Here is a 12734-nt window from a genome sequence, read left to right as displayed (position 1 = left end):
TGATTTTATAGAAAAGCATAATTTGTTTCAAATAAGCAATTTCAAACACCCACATAATAAAGTTTGGAACAAGCAAGGATCTTATTCGATAAGCGAGGATAAAGGCTTTTATCGACTAGTAAGAAATATAACAAGTGTTGTTTATCGAGTTCAAGACATTAACCAACAATAAATTTTGATAGCCGAAAATGTTACACGATAGGGTGATACTGGGGTTACTATTATTTGAACTCAATATAACCCGATGAACTTGATATTCTTTTATTTTTTGGATATAATATGATTGTTGAGTTTATATTAATTAGTCAATTAGACTATCACGTACGCTCTTTATGTATACATGTTTTCAATCTATTCTTCATCTCTATATACAATTCATTCGTATATATGTTGACTAACTGTGAACATATATATGTAAATTGAGAAAACTAATTGAATGTGATATACATATGAAGTATGGATAAATTGTATCAAATGGTTAATGATGAAAATGAAATTATGAATAAAAAAATAATATATTTATTTTAATGTACCAAAGTATCAACCCAACTAACATGATCAACCCGTACGGTTTGGGTTGGGTTAAGATTTTTCAAACCGTAACACTTAGTTGAATTCCAATATTTTTAACCCGATCAATCCAACACATGAACACCCATACACATGCATGATGCATCTAAAATAAAATAGAAATTTTGGTCTTGTAATTATTGATGAAATTTGTACATGTGGGACCTATCCTTAATGGAGTGGGGACAAGAATTAATTTACATATATCTTTATTATATTATAAAATATTTTATAAAACAAATTAAAAGTCATTTTTTATGCATGAAGTACTACTTATTATATATATTTCTTAAAATTCAATATTACAAGTAAATTATACGTAAGTACAACTTATTAAAGATTCAGGTTTGAATTCGTGTAACTAATTGCAAATAAACATAATCAAATGTAGGATAAACATCTCATTTTAAATATAAAAAATTTTAAATATAATTAGAATAATTCAGTTCTAACAGAATACTTAATTATTGTTTTTATAAAAATTTATATTATTAAATCAAAAATAAAATTACTTCATTATAAACCTAAATTAAAATATAATAAAAAATTTGAATTAAAGAAATTACAAAAAAAAAAAAAACTTTTAAAAAGTTAATCTGATACTAATATGGATATATTTTTTCAAATTTGTATGATATCTTAAAATTTATATTTGTTCAAAAACAAAAAGCATTATCGAGTTCTCAAAACCACATAAAATCATATTATAACATCAACAGAGACAAAAATAAAATGAAACATTAAAATCGAGATATATCTTGTCAGATTACTCGAGTACTCTTATAGTATATTCAAAACAAGTACATAACATGTTATTCATATCAGATCTGATTCTTTCCTCAAAAATCTGTCGAAAATTAAATGAGATGAGATGCATAAACAGGGAGTGGGAACGAGAGCTGCATTTCCCACTGTATTTCTATCTTTACTTGAAATATTTATGTTACGATAATGACATAATGTATGTTCACCATCGATGTCAGGGCAGATTCCTGAGGTCAATATAAAAGACAAGGAGTCAATTTTTCTCTTTGCAGTCTTCACTTTATACTTATTATTTTGTTGGAGTCAAATAAATCTGGAATCCTTTTCAAAAATATAATTAATTTGATAAACAATTCAATATAAAAAAAAATGTTGTTGTTATTGGATAAGTGTGTCATCGTCTAAAAGATATGACGATAGAAATAGAGATAATATATATCAGATTATATTAGAAACTGAAATATCTCGTAGTTATCTACTTGTAACGTATATCTATACAAAGGGCTTATGATTAATGAGAACTATATATTCTCGCTCTCTTTATTCTATTATTGTTCTGTTTCATTTTTACCATAACACGTTATCATCACGTAACCTTAAAATTCGATAAACAGTTGTTCAGTTCATTGCCCGACACTGATGAATGATTTACTTCGTCGCCGTTAAACAGTTGTTCAGTTCGTTGTCCGACATTGATGAATGATTTACTTCCCGCTACTTCAGTTCAATTATACATTTATATGTCTTATTCTTTATATTTATGAATGTTTCGCATTGCTTCTTTATATATGATTCTTTTAAGATCATGTTAAAAGTTTAACGCGTATTATGATTCGACATTAAAATATCTTTTTATTATATTTTTATTGCCGATATCAATAATTTATAAGTATTTATTTAAATTTTTTTGATTATTTATGGGATTTTATTGTACTTTTAACATTTTAATTATATGATTTTTTGTTTTTACTATAAAAAGAAAATAAATACATAAAATAATCAATTTATTTTCGATGGATAACGAAAATTAAAAAAAAATGTTTTTCAATCAATTTTTTTAATAAATTAATTTTTTAAAGATTTTCTTAAATTGACTCATTGATTTATATTGAATTTATCGGTTAATTGCTATTTATTTTAGGTCTTTATCTAAATTAGACTAATGGATCATTTACCTAAATATTTACCCGATAAGTACTTAACATTAAGAGTCAATTATGATATTGGGTAAAATTATAGTACATCAAAATGTATCATATGCAACAATTTACCTGGTAAGCGCTTATCCGGATAAGAGTCGTCATCCTCACTTACCGGGTAATACTCTCCATCCTTATTATCGCTCTTACCGGGTAAGATTATTGACCCTTGTTATGTTCATCCGGTAAGGAAAATTACCCAATAAGTACTTACCAGATAAGCATTTAGTAAACGGCCCCTAACTACATATTTGTTTTCTTTATTTATTCATATTGAGATATCTAATTAGTTTTATTTAATCAGATGGTTAAACCAATCTTTTAGGCTAATTCAAATAACAATTAGACTACTTTAGACTACTGGTTAATTTAAGTTTGGCTTCAGTTCATTTAATTTTAATTGGGCTAGTATAACTTTTATTCTTTTGGCATATCGTTCTTAATTTAAGCATTATCAGTTAGTTACAATATTGCCATATTTATTAGTAAATTTAATTGTGTTAATATTATTTACATGTTAGGATCTTTTATTTGATTTGGACCATTTAAATTTACTGATATATTGTTATGAGATATGATAATCAATTATTTAAACGAACAGTAAATTTATTTAACTGGTTTTGCCATTTTACTTCGATTATTCAGGTCAATTACCGTTTATTAATCTAATTATAGATGTACGCTTTGATTGATTTTACCACATAATATTTAAATGATTATCTTACTGAAATGTGTTTATCTTGATTATGAGTTCTTACTCATATAGTCAGTTTTTAGAAGTTACACTTACAACCCCGATATATTTTGGTAACATAATGACATTTTTGGAGCTTATAAGAAGAGACCAAAAAGAATGTTTTAATACATTAGTGGTATTTTGAGAGATTTTGACATTTTTTTTCTATTAACCAGGATATCCAATCCGCTATGCGAGCTGACTAATTTCAGGGCGACCACCTGCTTTGCAGATAGACCGGAGTCACCGCATTTGAACATCCGTGGCCAAAGGGGATTTTTATTCCTCCTTGGATTTGAACCTGAGACCTCCTGATACTTTTGACCTTTGGAGTCAAGGTCAAACCAATCAGGCACCACCTTTGTGGCTAGTTAAATGAGCTTTTAGGCTACTTGGAATAGAATGATTTCATGTGACATTTTTTCACGTGATCAATATTACAATATAACTTGACAGCTTGTCATTCATATCATCAACAGTTGCCTGTCAAAATGAATATGAAACACGAAAAATTAAATACTTATTACACTAATCGAGAAAAAGAGACAATAAATTGGAACTCGTTTATTCTTGATGTCGAGTTCGTTTTGGTCATAGAAATGCAACATGATCATGAGGAGATACCGTTAAGAGGTAGCATTCTGCTCTGTAACTGATATGGATTGATATAACTGGTCCACTTTAACCGATCCTTGGACGAACGGGCAAGTGTCACATGACACTCTTACAAAAATTGGTTCTAATTGATTAACCTTAATCGGTCCTTCGACGATCGATCCCTTAACCGAGCATTATAAAATAAACGTATTTAACAGTATCGGCCGGTCAAAATGTTACCAATCTTAGTTCAAATCCAGGTGATTTTCAAGCTTCATGCCCAACTCTTACCTTTTTTTGTTAATCTCAAAGTACTTGCCATTTGTGTTTTTACAATTGTCCTTTGCCCCCAACCAATATCAGTATCGTTTGGTAAAAACTAACTGATAAGTTAGATCACAATGTAAAATAAGAAAATATAAATTATGTCGGATATAAGGGCCCATAAAAAAGAATCCCAATAAGCTATTTGGAGTACATTTTCAAAAAGTTTAGTTTTATATCTTACCAAATGAGTCTTTTTCAATAAGCTGGCTTATGGCATACCAAATGGGACCAGACATATGTAAGACCAAAAGAGACGGCAAGAGATTTCTTTGACGAAAAAGTGGCGAACCCGTGAAATAAGAGGTACGAGAACAACACGCGAAGTTATTCAGTACGATTTTGCTATCCCTATGCAGTTAGTTAACACATTACCTGTAGAACTTACAGAAGCAAATACCAGCGGTGCTCTTCAAGCATTTGACTTGGCTCGAGACGTTAAGTACTTAAAGGCTACCTTCGAGAACTGGGTGATTGTGAAAAACATTTGCATGAATGCACGGCTCTTCACGATGGTCTCCCGTATTCCCCTGGCGGTTCTAGCGACCACGGGCCCTGCCGCTGGTTCGGATGTCATTGGGACTACCATCTGCACCGATGCTAACCAAGTAAAGATGATGTAAAACTCAGGATCCCAAGCAATTGAGTAAAATCGTGTGAGGGTGGTTCAAACGATAATACTACTAACCTGATGGATTCATGTTTGTCAATCGGCGCAATCTTTCCTCGGCCAAACGAACGGCACGCGTGGAGCTTTTAACACCTTGGGTTATTTCCTGGCTGCAAACGTAGTTGAGTCATGTAATTGATGTGAATTACCAGAGATTGAATAAGGCTATATTTGGCAAACTAGCTGATAAGTTGGTTGTTGGCTAAAAAATTAGTTGTTAGCTGAAAAGCTAGTAATGTTTGGTAAAAACTAATGACAATGTAAAATGACCTAAAAGGACATTGAAAATTAATTGGAAAAATATAAATGGGGGCATAATTGGAAAAAAAAAAAGTGAAAAAAAACCCTGAAGCTTGTTGAAACGCTACTTGAGGTATTTTTTTCAAAAAGCTAGCTTATGGCTAACCAAATGGGGATTTTTCATTAAGCCTAAAATATAAGCTATGGCCTAAAACCAGTGGATTAGAAGAAAAGGACGGAGATTTGCTAACCCTAAATCACTGAGCTCCATAGTTAAGTCGCTGATCTCCATTCCTGATAACCGAACAGCAGCCATTGTGTCAGGGAGCTCCTCCCTAGTAACATCCAGCAGTTTTTCAAGAGATTCTGCTGCCCTTTTGAAAGCCTTCAGGCAACCAAATTGGAGTGTCACAAGAGAGTAAATGGTTTAACATCTTTAAGTTTTATTTATCTTCAATTAATTTGGCAATTGCTATTCCTTCCCAATTTCCAGGTAAGATGTAGGTTTTAAATCTGTCACATTTATCAACCAAGTACAAATGCAAGTGAGGCAATATAAGAAAGGAAGGACAAACCAAAAATATCGCATCTTAATATCGGAATTACATTTGGCACTTCAGCCAGTGGGTGAAGATGAAAATGATATTTGAATCTTGTTCATTGTAAATAAACGTAAACAGGAAAATACAGTCTAGGAATTAAAATAACTAACCAGAAGTGTAGGAATTGCGGAGCAGAAAAGCCACGTAGCTGAGATTGCTGCCTGCGGAGAGAATCTTGAATTAGTAATGATCAAGACTAATCTCAACATGGTTTATAATTTTAAGAAACTATGTTTGAAGTGAAGAAATACATCCTTCAATTCCCCTTTTAGGTTATAGATGAGGGATCGTGTGAAAGTAGGAGTTAAGGTGAAAAGTATAAGAAGGGATTTGGACCCTTGATCACTTTTAATCCCAAACCAACCCATGAATTGCGCTTTAGAGGAATTGACCTAGTGGTTCTCTTTAATTAGGATCGATCCAGAGTGGAGATCCCTTCTTACCCTTCTCAGCATAACTTTCATTCTCACTGGAACCCAACCCTTAGGTTATATCACTAGCAATTACGGGTTATGACAAATAGACACTATTGGATTCATCAAAATAATACAGCACTTAGAAAAAGAAATAGATAGTCCCACATGAGCTTGGTTAAATTTGACTCTTCCTCTTTGTGCCTGAATTCACCAAGTCACAGTAAGTGACAAACCTTGACAAAGGAGGCAGCTTAAATAGGTAGCCTAACAGTAAATTATTTTTTTGTCAATATGAGCAATGGGGCAATTTCATTTTCCAAAAACAAACAGAAGTTGTAGACACCCACTGAAAAGCTCACAATATCCTTCCAGAGAGCAAAGAGAGGTCCTAAAACCACCTACACAACAAAGTGCCCACCTAGCCATGCATAGTTGCAAGTTCTTGATATTATATATATATATATATATATATACACATATATATGTGTATATATATATATGTATATGTTTGTCTAACGCTATGTTCGCAAACAGCTGATAAACTAGTTGTTGGCTAATAAACTAGTTATGTTTGGTAAAAAGTAGCTCATAAGCTAGTTGAAAATGTAAAATGACCTCCAAGGGCATGCTGAAAAAGTATTTGGGAAAATATTAGGGGCATAATTGGAAGAAAAAAAGTGTGAAAAACCACAAGCTTATTTAGACACTACTTGAGGTGGTGCTTCAAAAAGCTACCTTAGGGTTGCCAAACACGGTTTAAGCGATATTAGTCAAAATTTTAGCAGTTAATGTTTAATTTTTCCATGTCATATTATCATGTATGTGATTAAACAAATGACTCTGCAACTCCTGACAACACTGTTCAATTATATGACTTTTTTTTGGAAGGGGGGGGGGTTCCTATATTATTACTCTACTTTTCAGAAAAAGAAAATCAGAAGCATGGATGTCTAACATAATCACATAAGTTCCCCTGTGGCAGGGGATGGAGGTGTTGTATTGCAAATACATTTAGAAAACAATTTTTTGCTTTAACCCTCAAAGCGTCGAGGGAAATCAAGTAAGGCATGAACTTCTGCCCTTCTACATCTGAACCAGCAACAAAAATTGGATAAGCTTTGTACAGCCATTGTCTCTTTATCTCCCACACATTGCAGGGAAAGATACTTAATCTATAATAGAATAGGATAGACGGTTGACTTGAGAACAGGACTTGATCTTCATAAATATCCACTAACAAAATGTTTTCACTTCTCAGACCTCCCTTGCCAGCCATGTCAAAGCAAGACATTTGTTAAGGGCAATGGTAACCTCAAGGGAATAGTAGCAGCATCACAAGAGGCAGAATAAAACCCTCAAAAACAGCATTTTTCAACAACTAATGCCGGATTATAAATTAAAAGTCTGTGTGTCAATGACTTTGATAAGCACGTGGAGAAATCCTTGACATGGTAGAACGAAAAACAGTAGAAAAACATAGAACCAGTGGGAATGACTATCTATTGACACGGACCTGTTACCACTTGAGCTCGGAGGTTAACCATGTAGAATGGATGATAACGCTGGTACGCAGAAGCTGCCGATTAATGGGACAGGTGGCAAGACTAGTTATTTGTTCCGAAAAATATGATGAAAAATTAAAATTAAAAATAGAAATTTTGTTTTCCTGGGTTTGAAAATTTAACCTCGCTAAAGTCAAATAGTCAATACATACTTTTTGTAGTCCAATTTTCTAATCCTTAACAACAATAAAATCAAGTCTATGGTTTGTAATTATTGTTTATAAATTCTAGGAACTAGTTTTGATTTTATTAAAATGTCAATGTTTGCCACACACCATCTTTTATCCAGTTCTGCTTTTTTTGGCAATGTAAATGCAAAAATAGAAAGAAAAAGGAAGTTTCGCCAAGCAAAGGCTGTAGAATTAGCTCATCCCAACCCAACAGCATGACTTCTAGTTCGCTAACACTAGAAGAAGCAACCACTGAGTACAATAGCCAAAATCTATATGTGTTATCACACCTATTCAGTGAAACAGCCCAAAAGAAGTTGATCCCACTCCCCAACCAGAACCAAAGCAGTTCGAGCACCCAGATTGTTATTTCTTTCGCAGGAAAAACTCGAGGGAAACATATGTTCTGTTTCCTCTCTCCCACCCTCCATATCTCTCTGGATCATATTTTCTTCCCTGGTCCATTTCCTTATCTATTGATCTAACTGCAAGGTTTCTGGCTTACAAGAAAAGCATCCAAGGCAAGCAAGAGGATATCTTTTTCATGCCTCATATTGCTAATAAGTAGCCTTCATAGAGCAAACACACAAGTGATGCTGGAAGAATGAAGCACAACGATTCAAGAAAGAAAATACAAATCTCTGAAATCCTTGGTCTTTCCTCATCTTCCAACTTCAATCAGATCCTTTTAAAGATAATGAGATGCAACGTACGCTCATGAGTTATGACCCTGTCTCAACTTGGTTGGCATAGTCTTGGACTTAAATATGCAAGGCAGCATAAAATATATGACTTTGTCCCAACTTGGTTGGTACATTCTTGGACCTTCTTAGATAAGATGTGCAAGTGCTAGCTTAGTTAACTAGAAGTCCATAAATCACACCCCTTTCCATCTACTTAGGTTAGTTATCGACTTATCGCATTTCTCTATGCCATCATAAGTTCACAAGCTTTAGTGTTTACTAAAACAGGGTAATCAAATATGGATGGCTTCATTAGTATTGATACATTCAATTTTCCCTGCTCATAAACTTTAGGTTGTCTACTACATCATAACCATGCCGGTTCATTTGATAACTGATAGAACACCTTTTGCAGCTGATTTTTATGCAAAGAAATAAAAACAACATACCACCAAAGCTTGATCTATCGCATACCCTATATTCCAAAATTACCCTATGAAATTGATTAATTGCCTCAAGTTTCACTATAAATTATAACAAGTTAATTTTCCTTAGTTCCACAAATAGATCAGTATTTTTCACTTCCAAAATCAGTTGGGATAGTGTCAAAAATAAAAAACATTGGGGATTTTAACTACTAGATAAATACTTGATAACCACATAAAACTTTAAAACAGGTATCACTAGTTGGTGGTCAACCAATAACTAAAATTCATATCGGTTTCGTAAATCAAAATGTAGCTCCTTTTTTGAACCAAGGGGTAGTTATCATCGAAGATGTAATACCCTATATACAAAGCAGCAAACTGACACGATAGCCTCCGATTTAATTAAAGCAAGGTTATTACTAACCCAACTACTAAGACTTATAAGTAAGTCGCAAGTCTAACGCAACCAATGTGGACTGCTGTCACAAACTGGCCTTCTTAAATTCCAGCCAAAACATAAACCCAAACCGAATCCTTGACACTAACCCAGTGCATTTTGAGTGGCCACTGCTCTAATGCCATCTATAATAACCAAACCCAAAGTAGCAGGTCCCATAACCCTCTTTCAACTAAAAGCAAGGTGGTCTATTAGTAGTTTGCAAGGGACTTACAAGTCTAACTCATAGCCAGAGATGCTACAACGAATTCTCAATTATCGTTAAATGCAAACTAAGAGACTAGGATTCCTAGACACGTACTCACACGCACACACCTATAAATGAATCTACAATAAATGCACATGCGAATTGAAACTTTTCAAGGTACACAACAAATCGCTGAAGAACTAAATTGAAAAAATTCAAAAAGTTAAAGGATACCGCGCAAGCAATGAAATTGAGGACGATGATGTGGCGCTGTGTGAGGTTCCATTGCGTGAGCGGAGGAATCGGAGGTGGAGATCCTACGGAGGTAGTGAAGGTAGTCGAAGAAGCAACAGAAGGCCTGAACGACGACGAATTGCTTGAATTTGTAGAAAGAGAAGCGAGGCACCGATTATGAAGTCGTCGACGGCGGAGGTTAGAAGAAGATAGAGTGACGGCGTTGCCGGAAAAATGTTGGCCGTAATCGTATTTGACAGAAGGGCAGGAAATTCGCCGCAGATTCAGTGAACTGATCATCGTCAAGCTCTGGAATCACCGGAACGAGACGAAGCTCATTCACACGCACCATCAATAATATCATTTATTTACACTTTGGTCCCTGAAAATACTAGAAAGTTCATAAAAGTCCTTAAAAGTTTGCATAAATGCATCAAGGACCTCGTACATGCAAACAAGCAAAATAAAAAATAGGGATGGAAACATGGCAGGTAATGCATCCTCATTTCCCAACCCCAGATTAAGCCCCCCCGGTACCAACTCAACCTCGACTAATAGTTTCATTAAGATGCAACATCTGAATCGTTAGGAAGTGAATCTTGTTTGGTAAAAAAAAAAATTGTCTTTTAATGATTCTAAAACTCTCTAAATGATTGTGTATCATGCGTCTCCCTTAACCATTAAGCGCCATAATTTCTTTGTAAACAATTATCAAACAATTATATTTCATTTTACACTATATCATGAGTCTTTTAATCATTCTGACCACTTAATCATTCTGTATCAAATCATTCAGCAACTGCCAAACATTCTCTAAATGACTAATTCTCGATTGGTTTAGGGAAGGGGGTTGGAAGGAATCACCAATGGGTGTGGGGAACCCGTTGGATACTCGTTAAGTAAAAAGTAAGAAAAAATAAAAAATACCGTACCAAAATTGAAAATCAAATATATGTATCTTATACACCCATAGGGGACAAATCAAATAGAAACCATCTCTATTTTGGAAACTCTATGAACCAATATGGACCACACATATTTAAGGGGTTGTTTGGCAGTTGCTGAATGGTTTTGTACAAAATGGTTAAGTGGTCAGAATGGTTAAGTGCTGAATGAAATATGATTGTTTGGTAAATGTTTTCTGAATGACAACAAATTACCATTTTAACCCTCTTCTCATTGCCTCTACTCTTTCCAAATATCAGGCACAACTCATCATAATAAGGAAATGACTTATAAACAGATACACATAAACATATACCAAAATGGCTTGATTCAACAGATACCAAAATGATTAGCTCATAACTTAAATCCACCAACGATCAAATCGATTACCTCATTCAAACAGCCCTAAGTTCATCGACATTGTGATTGCAGAGGGAAGGAAAAATGAGACAGAAGGGAAATACCTGAAATCGAGTGGGAGACGATGTAGAAGACGACGGAGACGATGGAGAAGACGCTGGAGAACACGATCGAGTGGGATGAGGAACGAGGATCTCGCGTGGGAGGAAAGAGCGGCGGGAAGTAGTAGGCGCGGCGACGATCGTGGGGGGGGGAGACGGCGAATGGAAGACCGACGATGGGAGGGGGGAAGACGGCGAATGGAAGACCGACGATGGGAGGGAGGAAGACGGCGAATGGAACCGACGATGGAGGGGGGGAAGACGGTGAATGGAACCATGGAGGGGGATGCGATGTGAAGAACGGCTTGAGAGGGCAGAATTGGAAAAATGAACATCTGAATAGTTTAGTGAAGCTCTAGGTGCAAAATGGTTAAGAGGTTAATGTAACCATTAAGAGTTTGTTTTTTTTTTGCCAAACAGTTTTGACCTCTTACCGATTAAGAGGTTGGCTCTTAATGTCACCATTAAGAGCCAAACAAACAGCCTCTAACTTTCCTAATTCTTTTATCAATTATCTTATCAGTTATTTCCAAAAAAAACTCATTTTTTCTTATTTGACATCACTTGATCGATGTAATACCCATAAGTAAAATTTTAATCTCCAATAAAACACTAGTCTAGTTGTTTTCTATGTACCAAAAGTAAATGCAATATTTTACCATATATATATATATATATATATATACATATATATACACCGTATTATAAAGCATTTGACAAAAACTCTTAAAAATCATTTTTTTTGTATGAAGTACTATTTATTGATGTACATTACTTAAAAATCAATATTACAAGTAAATTTTGAGTAAGTACAACTTATTAAATCCTCATGTTTGAATTTGTGTAACTAACTGCAGATAAACATAATTAAATAGAGGATAAACATTCCATTTCAAATACAAAAAAAATATAATATAATCAGAATAATCATTGAGTTCTAACAAAATATTTAATTATTATCTTTATAAAAAATTGTATTATTAAACAAAAAAAATGAACCAAGAAATTACACACAAAAAAAAAATTAAAGTCATGTTGGTACTAATATCAATATTTTTTTTTCAATTTTTTATAACATCGACCGAGACAAAAAAATTAAAACGATACATTAAAATCAAAATGTATCTCGCTGCATTGTGCGAGTACCTTTCTAATATATAATAAAAAGGTTTTAACTAGTCAAGTATTGAAAATATCTTTAAAAAAATAGATTAAGATATGGGTTAACTGGTATTTGCACTAAAATGGTTATGTCTACACTTCATATTGACAAAATATATTCGTTAATCAATTATTCATGAAGAAATGCATGGTGAAAATATTATTCATCAAAGTATGTCCATATCTTCGTTTAAAATTTGGTGACAGGGTCAAGTTTAAGGGTGTTAACGAGTCGAGTTGAACATCGGGTTTTTTGGACTTAACTCGATAAAATATATCAGACTCGAGCTCGAATCATTTCTTTCCAGAATAGTAGTTGAGCTTAAA

The 12734-nt window shown here is 33.7% G+C and overlaps 1 protein-coding gene across 2 annotated transcripts; it reads right to left on the bottom strand.

Annotated features, from left to right (window-relative positions):
• Nucleotides 1–4462: 4462 nt before the first annotated feature.
• Nucleotides 4463–10165, bottom strand: LOC112515513. Of its 2 annotated transcripts, none has more exons than XM_025122382.1 (5): nt 9841–10165; nt 5814–5864; nt 5353–5486; nt 4880–4971; nt 4463–4791 (listed from the first exon to the last, which is right to left on the bottom strand). In XM_025122382.1, the coding sequence occupies exons 1-5, from the start codon at nt 10138–10140 to the stop codon at nt 4604–4606; spliced, it is 765 nt and encodes a 254-aa protein (XP_024978150.1). In that variant the 5' UTR covers nt 10141–10165; the 3' UTR covers nt 4463–4603. The 2 variants fall into 2 exon arrangements, with proteins under 2 accessions (XP_024978150.1, XP_024978151.1); XM_025122383.1 differs by having other exon boundaries at nt 4638–4780.
• Nucleotides 10166–12734: the final 2569 nt, after the last annotated feature.

This window comes from Cynara cardunculus, assembly GCF_001531365.2.
Source record: "Cynara cardunculus var. scolymus isolate 2C chromosome LG 7, CcrdV1, whole genome shotgun sequence".
Lineage (NCBI taxonomy): Eukaryota > Viridiplantae > Streptophyta > Magnoliopsida > Asterales > Asteraceae > Cynara > Cynara cardunculus.
This window is presented reverse-complemented; position numbering and strand designations above follow the sequence as displayed.